The sequence below is a fragment of the Castanea sativa genome, chromosome 5 (assembly GCF_040712315.1).
Source record: "Castanea sativa cultivar Marrone di Chiusa Pesio chromosome 5, ASM4071231v1".
NCBI classification, from domain to species: Eukaryota; Viridiplantae; Streptophyta; class Magnoliopsida; order Fagales; family Fagaceae; genus Castanea; species Castanea sativa.
Genome location: NC_134017.1, coordinates 14,842,102 through 14,860,904, shown reverse-complemented (window position 1 = coordinate 14,860,904; position 18,803 = coordinate 14,842,102). Strand labels below are relative to the sequence as shown.

Here is an 18,803-nt window from a genome sequence, read left to right as displayed (position 1 = left end):
TCATAAAAATGATGTCAAAACTTTTTTAAAATGAATTATTAACTATTACCCTAAGAACACTTGTTAGCATGACCCTTGTCGCATTTATATAAATCTCAAAGAAATGTGTCATTTCGTCCAACGTTTGGGGTAGAGTTTTATTTTTCTAACAAGGGTGTTTAGAGCTTTTGAGCACTTGACTATTCCCCTAAACATGCAGTCATCTTGTCCTATATACACCACATAATTACAAGTAGACCTAGTAAACGGGTTGGGTAAGATCAAGTTTGGATTTGATTAATTGAGTTATGAGTTAGATCGGGTTCAGTTACTAGGGTAAAAATTCTTGGGCTAGTTTTTGCTATGGGGTTGTATATGTTGGTCAAGGCTGGCCCAAGGCCTAGGCAACTTAGGCCTAGGCCTAAGGCCCCGCAACAACAAGAAAATTCCCAAGGAAAAAAGGCCCCATCTCGCATTGTAAAAGATCCAAAATTTTATTAAATGATTGTGCACTTTTTTTTTTTTTTTTTAAATGATTGATGTCAAAGGTACCATAAATTTTATTATAGGCTTACATATTGACATGTCACTAATTTCCTAAACAAGTAAATTCAACACTCATTAATTAAGTTGTTAAAGTTCATCAATTACAGTGTCATTATCATCTTTAGTATTGTTATTTTTAATGTCTAACAAGGCTTCCAAAATAGGAGAGCAATAGAAATTTAATCCAATTGAAGCCGTAAAATTTTTATAAAAAAATGTTACAAATGTGTTAGATCATCAATGATGATTAATTTCCCCTAATAATTTGAGACTTTATAAATTAATCACCTACAAAGCCACACATCAAATAATATCTATCTATTTATTTCTCTTAAAAAGAAGATATAAAATTAAAATTTAGATTACAACTTTAGTTAATTATGCATAGCCATGTATCCAACTTAAAGTAAGTTTAAAATATATATATATATATATATGTCTATTAATAATACTAACTAAACTAAGGTTAATATCATATAGAGGATCAAATATCATAGTTAAAATTTATGCTTTAACTATGATATTTGATACTCTATATGATATTAGCCTTAGTTTAGTTAGTATTATTAATCAATTTATGTATTTAATGCATCAAATTAGACTTAATTTAATTTATATTAAATAATTTTAATTAATTAGTGTTTACATCTAAAAGCCTCACAAATTTTTTTTGATTTACACCTCAAATTATGTTGGGCCGGCGTGATGTTGTTGAGGTTGTAATAAAACAACATAAGAGGATCTGAAATTGGCTATGACTGGGTCATAATATGTCCCAACATTTTTTTTTTTTTTTTTTTTTTTCGTTTTTGAGAAAGATACGTCCCAACATTTGGAGCCAATGAAGTGGTCATTCTAGTGCTTTTTTTTTTTTTTTTCCCAAAGAAAGGAAGATACAGAGTTTATCAAGGATACAAATAGCTAGGTCATCCCAGCTTTGGTGAATTGGCATTCTACTTGCCAACTTTGCAGCAGTATATACCGAATCAAGAACAACATTGGGGACAACTAACAGATTACAAAACAGTCAATTTCGATACAAAATTTCCAGATCAGCAACCAAAGTCTTCTCTTGCCAAGCTGGTTTCTTTTTGTTGTTGATGATTTGGACTAGATTGTTGTTGTTGGTCAAAAAAAGAATCCGTTGGAATCCGTAGTTTCTAGCTTTGGTGACTGCCTCCATCAAAGCCTCCTGTACAGCCCCATTTGTTGAACTTGCTTTGCTGCTAGCTACACCATAAAACTTGATAACTCTCTGAAGGTCCTTAGCATCATAAGCCCAAGCACTCCTTTTGGCTTTTCTCTTTCTAACCCCTACAACCTTAATTAGCAGCTGCTAGTTTCCTGCAACTGAGTTGGGTTCAGTACTTGATCTTCTGCATCTATTGTTTGAACCAGATTGGTGCATTTTCTATACCTATTCCAAGGTACTCATTTATCATTAAATTAATGTTTCTTAAAAAGGGAAAAAATGTTAACCACATTCAAAATACAAATTATGCATAATTATAATTTACTTGTCCATTAGAAAGTTATATATCCATACATTATAAAACACAAACATGAAAAAAAAAGAAAAAGAAAGAAAGATATGAATGTTCATAAAAATGCCAAGAGTTTCATAATTTAATTGACACTTTCTACCGTGTCTAATGAAGATACCCAGAGTTCAAATCCTCCCCCAACAATCAAATTATCGACAAAAAAAAAAAAAAAAAAAAAAACATAAAATCCTAATGTGATACAAACTCGTTATATATTATTGAAGACACAATTAACCACTCTTCTTTTGTTTAATTACTACCTAGCATGGGGAACTATATCTGATTCATACTCCAAATGGGTCATTTTGGAAGGAATTCTCATAGTTGTTTTATTCCCCTCAGTTTCCATCCTTTGAGTTCTTCCCCAAGCCATCTCTAGTGCCAAACATTCCTTCAATTCTGCCAACACATGATTCATGTCTGGCCTTTGGATAGCTAATGATGGTATACATGACATGGCTATCTCTATAGCTTTCCAAGCAGAATTAGTGTTGAATTCCCCTTCTAATCTTGGATCAACAATGTTTTGAACATCACCCCTTTCAATCAAAGGATTAACCCAGTCAAGTATGTGATTGTTTCTCACAGGGCCTCTAAGTATTGCAGGGCGGCCAGTGAATAGCTCAAACAAAATAATCCCAAAGCTATAGACATCACTTTTCTTATTGAAGTTTCCAGTTGCTTGAAATCTGTAAATAAAACACAAGTGATTAGATAAATACAAGAAATCCATAGCTTGATTTAATTCTGCTGGTTATTTCTACCATTATATCCTATTTGCACTCAATCATTAATAGCAGTTGGAATCCGGATGCTTTGGACAACTCCCACTAGTTAAGAAAGTGATATGTTCATCCAAATATTGATAAGATGTACTTGAAAAAAAAAAAAAAAAAAAATTTGACAAATTCTGTGCAATTAAGGGAAGTTGTAAATTTTACAAATTTTGGATGCGGTGAGAACTTGGAATTCAATGTGGTGATCCTTACGGGCAGAACAATTTTAAGTAGTAAAATTTTAGATAAAAAGCTTAGTTTGTTGCAAATTCCATTAGTAGGTCTAAATGCTTACTCAGGATCAAGGTATCCCAATGTGCCAGCTGGGCGAGTTGACACATGAGAGTCACTTTCAGTTGCAAAGGCTCTAGACAGCCCAAAATCAGCTATCTTGGCTTGCATGTGTTCATTTAATAAAATGTTGGAGGGTTTCAAATCTCTATGGATTATAGGTGGCTTGCATCCATTATGTAGATACTCCAACCCTACAGCTCCATCAGAAAACCATTGTAAACTTTTATTCAAGAAAAAAAAAAAAATCAATTATAAAAATATTGATGATTAAAAATCATGTAATTGATTAATTTGCAAACCATGTGCTGCATCCACTGCAATGTGAAGTCTCTCGTTCCATGTCAAGACATTTGTGTTTGTAACTGCAGTCAAAACATATCAATTTTTCTCTTTCAGCTGAATTGTTATTGAAAATAGCTCTGGTTTGGCAATCATTCATAAGACATACACATTCCTAAACCCAATTATAGGAAACAGCAACAGCACTTCAGTTATATAAAGCTTAGATTGGCTAGTTGGCACCTCACCCTTCCCCTTTTTGGTCTGTTTTAATTTGGTCTGATGTTTCAAATAGGTGTATCATGAAAAGAGTAACTGTCTCTGGATAGTTCTCAGGCTTTTCACCCTTTTTTTTTTTAAATCTTTTTTCTGCCTCCCCACATTCTACTATATTTAGATAGCACCATATTGGCTTCACTAAGGCGCAAGACTTAGTTAGAGTTTCATGCTAAGAGCAAGCAAAAGGGGACTACCTATGCATTTGGTATGAGTTGCACTTTGTAAGCGGGCTTGCCCCATACTTAATCATGTTTTTGATTTGATAAAGGTTACTTATAGTGAGTCAAAGAATGAAGCTCCTTTGAAGAAAAATGGTAAATACCTGATAAATGTTGGTGCAGATTGCCATTAGCCATGTACTCATATATGAGTGCCTTCTCTTTTCCCTCATCACAGTATCCAACAAGAGAAACCAAGTTTCTATGATGAACTATCATCAAGAGTTGTGCCTATATTTCAAACAGTTCTACAAATTAGTTGAATGAAAATCTTTTAGCTGCATGCCTTGTGTCATCACAGCTTCAATTTAAAATAAAATTTTCAAACTAATTGAAAAGACTAGCAGCACCTAACCTCTGCTTGAAATTCCTTATAGCCTTGGTATGATGAAGTAGAGAGGAGCTTAACAGCAACTTGAGTTTCATCTTTCAGTTTTCCTAGGTACACTTTTCCAAATCCTCCTTCCCCAATGATGGTTTTGAAGTTGTTAGTTATGCTCACAACCTCAGAGTAGCTATACTTTTGATTCTGTGATTTGATACTGGATTTGGTAACCGTACCTACAGGAAGGGCTATTTTTATAATTGTAACATGTAGAGTTATATTAAAAAATATTGTGGGTTGTGTGGGAATATGTACAGTTTATGTTCTAATTCTCTCATGTTTGTGTCCTCAAATCTAGGTCATCTTAAACAGAATCGTTACTAGGATTAAATCCGAAGTCCACCTATCCTAGACTCAGGGTGCAAATAAACTCTCGGGAATGTGTAACCAAATCCACCTTGTAAGGACACAAGGAAAAGGGCTAGGTCATCTCAAGTATGTACTTATTATTGCGGAGAATGAGTGCATTTACCACTCGTTCACATGTTAAAGTGTCCCTGGATGCATTTGATTGTCAATCAATTGCATAATATGCTTTCATGATCGTGTGCTTGGTCACAACGGCCTCTGGTGAAAATTAATTAGTGTTTTCTATATTTTCTTTGATTCTATAATTTATTTTCATAATTTTCATTATGGCTTGGGTGTACCACAGGAAAAATAGGACTAGCTAGGATTGGGTACTACATCTCTTGTAAACAACCTCACCTCAGCGAATTGTGATGACAATTACAAAAGTAGAAAATAAAGAACTACCTCCATGTCTTTTCATTCTATAGATAGCCAGAGCACTAAAGATGAATAGAAGGACCAGGACTGCTGCTATTGATGATGCAATAACTGGAATAATGAACACCTTTTTCTTCTTTCTGTTGCATGGATCTGACAGACAAAGATCTGGATTTTTGCCAAAACTTGCATAAAGTGCATCAGGGAAATATGCCATTGTAAGTATATTATCAAACATGGATGGTGTTGTCATCATGAAATACAAATTAACATTGGAAATATAAAAGAAATTGTATTACAAATCAGTGAACAAGTGAACATATACTTTTTTTAGTATTTAGCATGTACAGAAGCTACATGTAAAAGAGAAAATATAAAAATCAAAAGAAAATGACAAAATGAAACTGGAATTTTTAAGAAAATGAAATATTGGAGGAAGGAAAATAAGCTAACCTCAAGACCAATTTCCCATCCCTAGACATTCTCTGAAGAACCTCAGGAACAGAACCTGTGAGCTTGTTCCCTCTTAAATTACTGCAAAGATAGTGTTAGGTAGATCACTTCAATTTCCTTTCCCAAAATTAACGTTTACAATACTAAGATCAAAGAACAACAACTTACAGGGTGTTCAAATTCTGCAATTGTGCCAAAAATTCTGGCAGTGACCCAGTTAAGTCATTGTATGACAAATCCCTGAAAAAGGAATTAGGAAGGATTTAACTAAACATATCCATAATTGTTATGCTAAATACTTGTTTTAATTTTTGATGGCTTGATATTCAACATTTGCAAATAAATCACTTTCCAAGTGAATATTCCTGGGATCAAATCCCAAGAATACACTCTTCAAGCTTTAACACCATCGGCAATTAAGGATCCCTCATCCATGAGCCAATTGGTAATCTCAAGCTGGCAGATGGTGTTGCTGGACCAGCCAATGTCAAGCTAGCATTATTTTATAGTAACTGAATGCCACATATCAATCACAAATAAAATTAAGACTCACAAGGACTGCAATACTTTCAAATTGGAGAATGAAGCTGCAATCACGCCTGTCAAATTGCTTGAGCTCAGGTTCCTGTTTGTCATTATGAAAGAAGGAAAAGCTGTCGCCAAGATTTGAAAAATAATTTTCTATTTAAACAAAATTATTCTCATGCAATTAGTTGACACCCACCAACCAGGGGAGGCAGTATGTGTTTGAATGTCAAAATTCATTCATTCAGTTAAATATTAGAAAGCATGACAGAACTTTTTTTTTTCCTCCTTTTTGATTACATATGAAAGGAGCATGTTCCATTGTACCATTTCCTATAATGAAGCATCACATTCATCTTAAGTACAATGAGGATCCATTTTATGTGATGCCTCCAAGTTAATGAGAATCTTTTCCCATTAGATGATATTTTGATTGAAATTCCAGAGCAAACCACTATAAGGATATGGTAAATTTAATTGTTTAACCAATTCTTCTAACAACCACAACACAAGTGTTGATGTTTTGGAAGTGCACTTACAGTGAGATGATCCTTGGAGGATTTTTGTCACTGCAGTTCAAACCATCCCACGAGAATTCACTTGGGACACATGGATCGCCTTGCCAGTTTTTAGTCACTTTGTACCGTTCCTTGATTTCCATGATAGCTTCAACTATTTTTTTTTAATTGGGGAAAAAATTCATAGATGATCATTCATAAAGAAAGTCGGAGAGAGAGGTGGGTGAATTCAAAATACAAAATGAAACAGAAATATGAAATGTGATAGTCAGATCCAAAATTAGCAGCCTTTTTTTTTTTTGTTGAGTAAATATGCAGCAGTTGAACAAATATGCCTTTCTGATGATGAATTTCCTGAATGTAGCATGTATGATGTTCAAAGCAAACTACCTACAATTGCAAATTCCATGATGAACAATAACAATGCAACTCATGATATCGTGTCATTTCATCAAAAAATTGAAATAACTTGAAGATTTCTTTTGCAGTTAATTAATGAACATGTATGGCCATATTCCATTTTGGCATGGATAGATTAAAAAAGATATGGGAGTTACAAAGACTACATTGACAATGATAGATATATAACTATTTACATATAAAGTGTGGTGGCTCTGAACAAATTTGCAGAACAAAAACTTGTCAACTTAAACTACTACACTTAAAAGGCTCATTTCTAATTTGGCAACAAACAAAGGCTCATCTTGCGAACTCTTCTTAATGGAACACAAGTCTATATCAAACCTTCCTAATCTTAGAAATTATCATCGCTTTTAAAGCTAGCATGTTCCATTTATAAAAGGCTCCCTCTTGTTTAAGTATTGAAATGAGACCATCAGCTATCTAGAAGTCTTATTGTTCAGCAGTTGGAAGTGTCTCAAATTCATATAAGGGAGCCACAAACTGAGCATAATCCTTACAAGGAAGATAGAAAAGAGGAGAAAGCATACCATCATCTGTTGCAGTTGGTTTATTTGGCAGCTCTTTTAACACGGCAGTCTCAACAGCATTGAGGATTGGAGGAAGCTTAGTCCCCTCAGCTGCATAAATTGAAAAGTGAAGCTGCTCTCCACTAATTGGTGGATCATTTTGGACTATGGTTCGTGGGTTTAGATAATCAAGTTTAATAGACTCTGTCAGGTAGTGCTCGCCATTCAAATTAATTTTCAATTTCCTCTGCTGACCAGCTTCAAGCTTCTCAATCTCAGCAAAGTGAAAGTAAACGTAACATTTTGAAAGAGAATCTGGTGGATTCCAGTAAAAGTTCAAGGGAATGCTAGCGTTCTGTGTTTTGACAGCAGTCCTCAACACTACATCTGGTACGTTATAAGCATTATCTGTGCTCTGGGAATATATGGTTGAGTCTGTGGTGATTGGAATCCAATTATCATCATATTGAAAAAGTCCCCAGGAGCGATCATAGACATCAACTGGATACCTAAATGGGAGAATTATTTTTCAGATTGTGTTGCAACAAGATGATACTGGAACAAACTGACATTAATATACTAACAGGTATTTGAGTGCTTTTATAATTGATGCACATGAAAAAGGTAACTTGAAAATTAGAAATACTGTTGCCATGGGAAAAAAATTATAAGATACAACTGGATGATGAGCTCATTTTCCAACCATATTAAGGTTTTAGAACATATAACCGTAAAGATGATGATCCTGATTGAGGTCAGAGTTGTCATAAAATGAAAGGCAGGCCATAGTATTCTCCATATGCAATGGAATAAGTTATAGCCATGTCATTGAAGATTAATATTAAGTGTGAGAAAGAAATACTGTTGTACAAAGAAAAGAAAAATGAACATGATGCAACTATGAGATCCTGGACTTGGTACAAATTAATTTTTAGCTCAGAATGGTCTAACTGATTCACCTGAATTTTGATTCAGTTGTACTGCCGATGTCATATCTCCTTATGTTTGCAAGTGCCCTGCCATTAGTTTGATAAATGAAATTGTCCAAATGCCGTATTTCCAATGCCGAAATGTAGGGTACCCCATTTCCAGTGTTTGCTAGACACACTTCTATGAAATCCGTCAAGGGAACATGAATAACATCATAAAATGCATCTGCTTCATCCACTGTTAGCCATACATTAACCCCAAGATATAGGTCAAATACAGGGGTCTCGTCTTTGCCATCGTAATTCCCATAAAAGAATGTTGCCCTGATCATATAATTATTGTTTTTGCCTTGTTCCGGTCTCAGGATGTAACAATTCCTTTTTCCTTGAGGAAAACTTCTCAATTTCTTTAGATACCGTTTAAGATTTCCAGATGAATCATAGGGTATCGTATTAACTATTCCATTATCTATCAATTCTTTATCTGACTTGTAAGGAATTCCCGTGTCCTTGTCAATGTAATCTTCATCACCACCACAGTCAATGCTAATGAAACCTTGAAATTTTGCAAAAAAAGAGAGGAAACTAGACATAAGCAATCAACATGGTCTCCTCAAATAAGGTTCCAATATGAGTTTCAGAACACCCCTTATTTTCCAACAACAAAACAGGCACCAAAATTCTTCAGACATAAGCTATCAAACAGCTTAAGCTCCATATATAGTTGAGTCCTTGTTGATTTAACACCTACCTTTTTGTAACCTTGTGAATTCCCATGCTATTACAAAACAGTATGTGGAGGCTAAACCGTTGGTTTTTGTTTTATTTAAAAGTTTCAGATGTTAACCTTTTTTTTTATATATATCAAATTTGTAGTGTTTACTAATTAAAAGACACAAGTAAATAGAATTCAATTATTAACGGGGAAGTACAACTTTCTAGAGGATAAGGTTTGGTTATAAACTTGGTTGTAACTTGTAATTTAAGGCTATAATTTTTCTCACTATCTTTTTATTGAATTTGAATTTTGTCAAATCTACCATTGAATTACATTTTCTTCTTATATACTTTATGCTTGCAAAATTTTCAAAAGGTTTAAAGATCAATAGCTAGATCATCAATCAATTGTTTAAATTGCACATTTTTGTACTATACAATTATGCATAAAAAAATAAGTGGCGAAAATAGACTTTTGATCTCTACATTTTGGGACAATTCTCATTTTGGCCGCTAAATTGATTTTGTGCCTATTTCAGTTCTTGAAATTGAAAAATAGTTTATATTTTAGTTTCTGTCGTTAACCCACTAACAGAAAAGTGCTACATGACAAATGGAGTGTCCTAATTGCACAATAAACGCTAACGTGACTAATAAAATAATGATATAATATTTTAGTTGGCATTTTTTAAATGACACATCAGCATTTTAATTTTTTTTAAAAGCCATGTCAAAAAATTTATTAAAAAAAGAAATTAAAATTTTTAAGAAAACCTAAAATCTAATTTAATTAAAATTATTTCTTAAAAAAACAAAAATCATTATCTTTTTAATTCTTTTTCTTTTACTTTTTCCTAATCAGTCATCAATTTGTTTTTTTTTTTTAAATCTCTACGGTTTATCTATTTCTAATTCTCTCTCTCTCTCTCTCTCTCTCTCTCTCTTCACCCACTATGGATGGAATCTCTCTCTGATCTCAAATTTTCTCTCTCCACTGTAGTTTCAGATGTTAACCTTTTTTTTTCGGAGGGGGAATTAACCTCTTTTTTTTTTTTTTTTTTTAATATCAAATTTGTAGTGTTTACTAATAAAAAGACACAAGTAAATAGAATTCAAATATTTACGGGCCAGTACAACTTTCTAAAGGATAAAGTTTGGTTACAAACTTGATTGTAACTTGTAATTTAAGGCTACAACTTTTCTTACTATCTTTTTATTAAATGTGAATTTTGTCAAATCTATCACTGAATTACATTTTCTTCTTATATACTTTATACTTGCAAGATTTTCAAAAAATTTAAAGATCAATAGCTAGATCATCAATCAATTGTTTAAATTGCACATTTTTGTAGTATAAAATTATGCACAAAAAAATAAATGGCGAAAATAGACTTTTGATCCATACATTTTGGAACAATTCTCAATTTGACCTCTAAATTGATTTTGCGCCTACTTCAGATCTTAAAATCAAAAAATTGTTTATATTTTGGTCTCTGTCGTTAACCCACTAACAAAAAAGTGCTATGTGACCGACGAAATGTCCTATTTGCACAATAAACACTATCGTGACTAATAAAATAATGATAGAATATTTTAGTTGGCATTTTTTAAGTGACACATCATCATTTTAATTTTTTTTAAAAGCCACGCCAAAAAATTTATTAAAAAACGAAATTAAAGTTTTAAAAAATCCTTAAATCTAATTTAATTAAAATTATTTCTTAAAAAAACAAAAATCATTATCTTTTTTATTCTTTTTCTTTTACTTTTTCCTCATCAGTCATCAAATATATATATATTTTTTTAAAATCTCTACACTTTATCTATTTCTAATTCTCTCTCTCAGCTCTCTCTTCACCCTCTATGGATGGAATCTCTCTCTGATCTCAAATTCTCTCTCCACTGTAGCTCCATGGCCGGAGCTCACAAGCTCGGCCTTCTTCTCCACCATGCACCGCTGACTAACTCAAACTTTCTCTAATCTCAAAATCTCATCTCCCCTCAAAACCTTACACCCGATCTGACCATGCATCGTGGTAGTGGCTTCTCTCTCAACCAACGGTGAGTAGATGAAGGGGCTGATCTTCGAGGTTTTTATCATGGAGGCCATAGGGTCTTGATGCGGAGAAAACAATGAGAAAATTTTAGAGTCTTGCTGGTGGGTGTTGTGAAAAAGGGATCGGTGGTTGGCGGTTGTGGTGTTGTGAACCCCAAGTGGTGGTGGTTGTGGATTGGTTTGGATTCACTAGTTGTGGTGGGTTTGTTGTTGGTGTGGGTCGATTGGTTTTTTTGTGTCTGGTCTCTCTTTGGTCAGTTGGGTTCGTTGATGATTTAGGCTTGGGTTGATTGGATTGGGTTTTTTTTTTTTTTTTTTTTTTGAGGTTTGTAGTGGATCTGATGGTGCTGGGCAGTTGGTTTGTGTTGAATTTGGGTTTTCTCTGAATGATTTCTCTGAAATTTGATGAGTTTGGGTGATTGGGTTGGGTTGATGCTGCTGGGTGATTGTGATGAATTTGGGTCGATTTGGGTTTGATGATTGGATTGAGTACATTGTTTTTCATTCTTCCTGTTTGTATTTAATTTAATCTTTCCTTCCTTTTTTTTTTTTTTTTTTTTAATTTGTGTTCTTGGGATTCGGGTCGGAGTTATTGGATGTTGGGTTTGATTTTGGTAGAACAACTCATTAATGTTCTTATTAATGAAAAGTAACAAAAAAAAATTTTAATTTTTTTTAATTAATAAATTTTCTGACATGATTTTCAAAAAAGATGCTGATGTGTTATTTAAAAAATGTCAATTAAAATATTTTATTAACTATGTTAGCCTATATAAATAGGACACTCTATTTGTCACGTAGAACTTTTTTATTAATGGGTTAATGGTAGGGACCAAAATTAAAAGAGATTTTTTGATTGTAGGGACTAAAATAGGCGCAAAATCAATTTAGAGACCAAAATGAGAATTGACCCAAAATATAGGGACAAAAAGTGTATTTTCACCAATATAAGTTTTGGATTATACAATAAATAACATTAGATTGATATAAAATTTGATATGTGTGTTAATAAAAAACTTGTAATCCAATAGTTAAATTTTTAAAATATGTAACCATGTTAAATTTTTGGTAAAAATGAACTTTTGGTCCCTACATTTTGGGTCGATTTTCGATTTGGTTCTTAAATTGATTTCACTCCTAAGTCAGTCCCTAATTTCAGAAAATCATTTTTATTTTGGTCCCTGCCATCAACCTAGTAACAGAAAAATCTGAGGTGGTAGACGAAACGCACTGTGTGCACAGTAAATGTTGACGTGGCTAATAAAATATTTTATTTGGCATTTTAATTTTTTTTAAAAGCCACATCAGAAAACTAAATTTTTTTTTCTGGGTATATGGGTTTACTAGAGATTGGGTTAGTTACTGTGTTTATGGGTTTGTTTTTTGGGTTTATTTATGGTTTTGTTTCTTGGATTTATTTTTTGTTTTTTTGGATTTGATGGAGATTAGGTTTGGTTGCTGGATTTGGATTTGGGGTTTGCTAGAGATAGGTTTGGTTGCTTCTTGGTTTTAGCAAGAACATGAAGAAAATTTTCTGTTAGTATTTAATTTAATTTTTTTCTTCTTGTTTTCGTTTGTGTTCTTCTGATATGAGTTTGAGTTCTTAGTTGCTAGGTTTGTGTTCTTGTGATGGGTTTTAGTTCTTGGTTGTTGGGTTTGGTTGGTGAAGAAGTCGAAGAACAAGTTGAAGAACATGATGAATATTAAGAAAAGAAAATTTTAATTAAAATTTTAAATTAATTAGATTTAAAGTTTTTCTTTAATTTTTTTTTAAATGTTCTGATGTGGCTTTTAAAAAAAAAAATTAAAATGCTGACATGAAATTTAAAAAATGCCAAATAAAATATTTTATTATTATTTTATTAGCCACGTCAGCATTTATTGTGCACACAATGCATTCTGTCTGTCACCTCAGATTTTTCTGTTCTGGGTTGACGGCAGAGACCAAAATAAAAACGATTTTCTGAAATTAGGGACTGACTTAGGAGTGAAATCAATTTAGGGACCAAATTGAGAATCGGCTCAAAATGTAGGGACCAAAAGTGCATTTTCGCCTAATTTTTTTAAATTTTTTTTTATTTTACCGTAGTGGACTATTGTCCACCTAAAATCACTTTGGAGAGAGAAGCAAAGATTGCTATATAAAAAAACAAATTATGAGGTGGTTGAAATCTACCAATCACATTTATCATTACATCAATTTATAATTTTTATCATTTATATAGTAAAACTTATAATTCCTTAAACATTTTCTAAGACTTATTAAAGACAATAAAATCATGTTTAAGAAAGAAAAAATTTTCAATTTTCAATTAGGAAATAAATAGAAGTTTGTTATCATTAGTTTTAGATTTCCTCATCAACTTCCTATATTAATCGTACAAGTTAACGAATGCCCTAAAAGCATTAGTTTAGAAAATATATTTAGAAACTTTTGATGGGGAAAAGAAAAATAGAAATTGATTATTTTGATTTTTGCAAGCTTTTTATATTTCTCATGAAAATCATATTAAAACTTCCCTAAAGTAGTCTATTAACAAATTCTCTAAGGCCATCCGTTAACAGGACCTAATTAATTATCCAATGTTATTTATGTGGCTGCAAGCAGCCTTGTCTATTGATTGATGTATGAGGTTTTGTTTTTGTACAAGTCTGTTAATGACTTTTATATTCAGCAAAAGAAAGAAAGAAAAACACATTTGTTGTAAAATAAAGGAAATATATATAGGCAAGAGAATAAAATATGAGGAAGATATTATATCTAAATTGTTTATTGTCTAGTGGTCATCCACCACAAAATATCATTTTTGAAATTGATATACACATATTTCTCTTTTGCTCTCGATGTTTCTCTAATATTTTCAATGCATTACAATGGGCGCGAAGGCTCAAATATATAGGCGAATGATGAAATGCTAAAGCAGCTAGACAAGATCCCCTGAAGTAGCTGCTCCTACTTAATGTGATGGACTTACGTCCATCACCCATGAAATTTTAGTCATATCTCAAGAGGGTAAAATGTTAAATTTCAAACCAGAGGAAGACACTTTAAATTTCGATCAAATCAAAAGTGGATTAGTTATAATTTGTCCTTAAACTTTTAAAGTGAAATGAATAGATCCCCAATTTTCACAATAAATTGGGCATTGGGCCATTTGCTTGGGTCCAATAGGTATCCCAGTGGAATGTGTAACTATTCTCTTTGGTGGGGAAATTTTTAGATGGGGACAATTTTTTTGTCTTTAAAACAAAGAAGATTATATTGGCTTTTAAAGGTATTTCGATTGTCTTAGTCACTATTTTTTATTTAAAAACAAAAATGACATGATAGTGTTTGATTGGAGAATGTAAATAAAGACTTTTACTTATCAAATTTAATTTTTAGACTTAAAAACAAAAGACACTAAAAGATGGACAAAATTTGACTCTAAACTTGTTTGGAGTCTTATATTTCCTTTTTATTTTTTTTGGTAGAAAGAGTCTTATATTTCCACTTACACTAAAAAGATGATATCTCTCTCATATGCTATGTATAAAACTGTTAAAAAAGCACATAAGATGCATGTATGATTAAGTGAACATGGACATTATATATGACAAGAATACACATTATTTTTCTAGTGTGGATTGAAACCTAAGGCCCTAAATACGTTTGGATCCAAATTTTGCCCGTAATAAAAAAATTTAATCATAAACCAGTTAAAAATTTTAACCATTAAATTAATACTCAGGTCCAAATTTATTGGTAATATTGGCAAACACAGTTACTTTCTCCTACTTGAATTTAAAAAAAGAAAAAGAAAAGTTAAGTCATTTATGGTTGAGAGTTCAGACTTTCAAGTCAACTCGAGATTACTTGGATATATGTATAAATAAACTACATGGTTTATTTCTTAACTCTAAAAATCAAGGCAATAAAATCAAGCTGAAGAGGAATTTTTTTTTTTCCAATTTGAAATTAAGAAATAAAAGAAAGTTTGTTTATAGCCAGTTTTAGATTTCACTCAACAATCAAATTTCAATAAGATCTAACACAAAGGTATATTACAAACTCCACTTAAAAGTAATGATAACTTTTAAGGGAAGATAAGAAAAATATACTACACACAAAAAACTTCTTGGCCCAACATTATTTGTGTAGTTGTAAGTAGCCGTTGTCTATTAATTGACGTGTGAGACCTTGTTTCCTTCTAAAAGCATTTATATCAGTTTGTCTAAAATTTTCTATCAATTTTAACATAAGAATCTACTTTTTTCATTCTGCACTACTATTTTACAAAAACACCAACATTAATTTATCTATTATACAGTCTATTTTCTTTTTTAAATAATAATCTCTTATTCTTTTTTTATTATATTTCCTACCCTAATCGAAACACTTTTTCTGTCTTTCCGATTAAAATCCTTCTCCTCTTACCTCTCTCTCATTCTTTGTCGTTTCTTCTTCTTCTCCTACCCATATCAAAACTCTCTCTCTCTTCTCAAAGCTTCTCCTCTCAGCTCTCTCTCTCTCTCTATTTCTTCTTTAGGTTGCAGTGTTGGGTTTTAGTGGTGGATGGGCAGTGAAGTTTTTAATTTTAGATCTCTATTGGGTTTGATTCGGGTTGTTGTTGTTCTTCTTCTTCTTCTTTTGTGTTGCTAATTAGATTTGATTTTGTGTTTGGGTTGATGGGTTTGAGCTACCGTTGAGTTTGATTTGGGTTTTCCGGTTGGTGGGTCAATCGGGTTTTGTGATAGGATAATGTGAGTTGTGATTTGTAGTGGTGGTGGCTGGGTTTATTTGAGAGTAGTGAAAAGAAGAGAGGAAGAGAGAGAAGATGAGATAATGGGAAATTAATAAAATGTTAGGATATAAAGCTACTGTAATCATTTATATTTACATGATTACTATAGCAAAAATATAAATTTACAGTGTTTTAAATGTTGTTGGTTGTTTTTGGAAGAAAAATGTGTGAAATTTATAATTTTTTTCTATTATACAATCACTAATGTGAATGTTGTAAATGTCTAAGAATGAATTTCTTAGTCAGAAAAAAAAAAAAAAATCAAAACTCATTGACTAAGGTCACATTCTATACATAGCGTGCATGTTTTGATGAGAAATCTAGGAGAAAAAAAATGCCTTTTTTTTTTTTACATCATAGGGGAATATAATAAACAATACTTCATTTTGATTGCCTATATTTATATTTTACGAGATGAGATGAATAACAAACACCCCCTCCGCGTAAAATATATATTATACATAAAAAGGAAAGTTTATAAGCTTGTCTAAGAAGTGGAGTAATTTGTATCATAGGAATACAGCTTCTAAGGAGAACAAAGCTCGAGGAAAAAGAAGGTTGTATTAAGTATAAAAGCACTGCAAACTTTTCTATAACAAATAGTCCCCATGAATTGCTGGCTTCATTGTAAGAGACTAAAGAGTCCAAGAAAAAGCATGCATATATGCTTAACAACTTGGCAAGCACGCCAAAGAAAGATTGGGAAGAACCGAAGAAGAAGACGAAGATATAAATGTTAGTTGACCAAAATTCGAAGAAGTACTTACCGGGAATTTCATCAAGTTTTCTTCCAGCGTTCTGATTATTTCCTGCAGCTAGTATTGAGTTGCCAAGAAAAGTTATGGCTAAAACAAAGAGGAGCCGTGCTTTTAGATTTGATGCGCCATGCATTTTGGTCTTTCGCAGCAACTTTTTGTTATGCTAGTATATATGTTATATGCACCAGAATGAGTGATACTTCAAGGCAGCGAGTGCTATATATATATATATATATAGAACTAGCAAATTACTTACTCTCGTATATTGCCAAAACTTGACTCATTCTTTGTTATAAGTTAAAACTACTGTTAAAGCATTGAGTTTTTCTTCCAACTCATCACGTGGTGACTCAAAAGAATATCTTAGCATACTTTTAGTCATATGATTTAGTGAATTGTGTACGTGAACGGTCTTATAAACAGCTACGTAATATGTGTCTGGAGAAAAAACTTTGTCCATTATTAAAAAAAAATTTCGATTAATTGATTCTTGTTATTGTAGGTGGGGGCAAGAGGAATTGAAACTTATGAATCATTTCATGATTATTTTTCCTTACCATTAGGTTAAGAGTTTTTATTTTTATTTTCACTGAGAGTAGGGATCAAGAAATTAGTGGCAGTCTTTTATTCTTCTATTTTTATTTTTATTTTATTATTATTATTATTATTATTATTATTATATTTTTTTTAATGTAGAAGGAATTGAAAGTAAGATCCCTTATTTGAAAATAAAAAATCTTACCAATGAAATTAACAGAAACTCATAGCAGAAAACCTTACCATTTATCCAAATGACACCAGTAACACTGATTACTTATTTGCATTAATTTAATGACATAACAAATTAAATCTTGTAATTTTCAAACTAACAAATTTAACTTTGAAATTTCAAAAAGTTATAAATGAAACCCCCAATCTATATTAAACTCCAAGACAATATCATTCTACTTAAATGGATTGAAGTTAATTTGTTATTTTTTAAAGTATAGAGTTAAAATTAAATTTTCCCTTTACTCTTTTTTAAAAATGTTAAGGAAAAAACCACCTTCAGTTTTTTATATTTACTATAGAGCGTGCCAGTTGTGAATCATTCATAAGGGATTAAGATCTAAAATTTTTAGGGTAGCTTTACTGTGAGATTTATAAAATCTTAAACATTCCTTTTTAAAAAGGTAAATTAAATTTTCCTATATCAACATAGTTTAAATAGATATCAAAATAGTGAATGTCAGAGTCTATTTAAATGTTGGTGAGTTGGTAAAATTTAATCAAGTCATTTCAAGATGGATGGAATGGAAATTTTTTGGAACCCCATTGTGGAATTGCCGTAAAAGCTCTAGGGATTTATCTTGTATTGATAGTAGTTTTTTTTTTTTTTTTTTTTGGGGTGAAATAGTGCACAAAACACTCTTGTGGTTTTTCAGTAAAACGCAAAACCCAACCCTTGAGTTTTTTTAGTATAACACCAAATCCCACTATGATGTTGTTTTGTGTGTAAACTGCTAATTTTATAATTCTTAACCCCTTAGAACTTTATAGTATAACACAAAACCCTGATGCAGTATTGTTTCTTGTAAAATTATAGCTCTAAATATAAATATGCGTCCTCATATGAGTAACTCACTTTTTATTTTAATGGATGTTTAACGATAAACATAAAACAATATTACATGGAGTTAAGTTTTTCATTTAAAATCTCAAAGGGTTTCGTGTTTTAGCAAGAAACCAATTGGGGGTATTTTGCATTTTTTTGATTTGTTTTTTTTTTTAATTCTTTTTTAAAAGTGCATTCCAACTCATAACTCAATATTTAATATCCATAACCTGTGCTAATAAAGCAACCTTGACTGTTAACAACACAAGAAATTGAACCAATTTTTCCTCCAAACACATTACGTAGTGGTTCATAAGGTCATTTATGTGTATTTATATTATTTAAACAAGTCATATCACTGTTAAGCATGTCATATAAGTACAAGTTCAAGCGAGTAATTTTTTAAGTCATTGTATGGTAGGTTGAAAAAACTTTACTCCAAACTGATTTTATTCAAAGAAAATTATTATCCAATTATAATTCAAACTTTCTTTCTTGGGATGAATATGAA

General features: G+C 31.8%; 1 protein-coding gene across 1 annotated transcript; it reads right to left on the bottom strand.

Annotated features, from left to right (window-relative positions):
- Positions 1-2,325: 2,325 nt before the first annotated feature.
- On the bottom strand, positions 2,326-16,852 carry LOC142637148 (putative leucine-rich repeat receptor-like serine/threonine-protein kinase At2g19230). Its single transcript, XM_075811427.1, has 13 exons — positions 16,708-16,852; positions 8,414-8,939; positions 7,476-7,963; positions 6,547-6,679; positions 6,036-6,107; positions 5,651-5,722; positions 5,483-5,563; positions 5,057-5,214; positions 4,271-4,476; positions 4,020-4,146; positions 3,439-3,501; positions 3,141-3,330; positions 2,326-2,758 (listed from the first exon to the last, which is right to left on the bottom strand). The coding sequence occupies exons 1-13, from the start codon at positions 16,829-16,831 to the stop codon at positions 2,326-2,328; spliced, it is 2,673 nt and encodes an 890-aa protein (XP_075667542.1). The 5' UTR covers positions 16,832-16,852.
- Between the last annotated feature and the right edge of the window lie 1,951 nt (positions 16,853-18,803).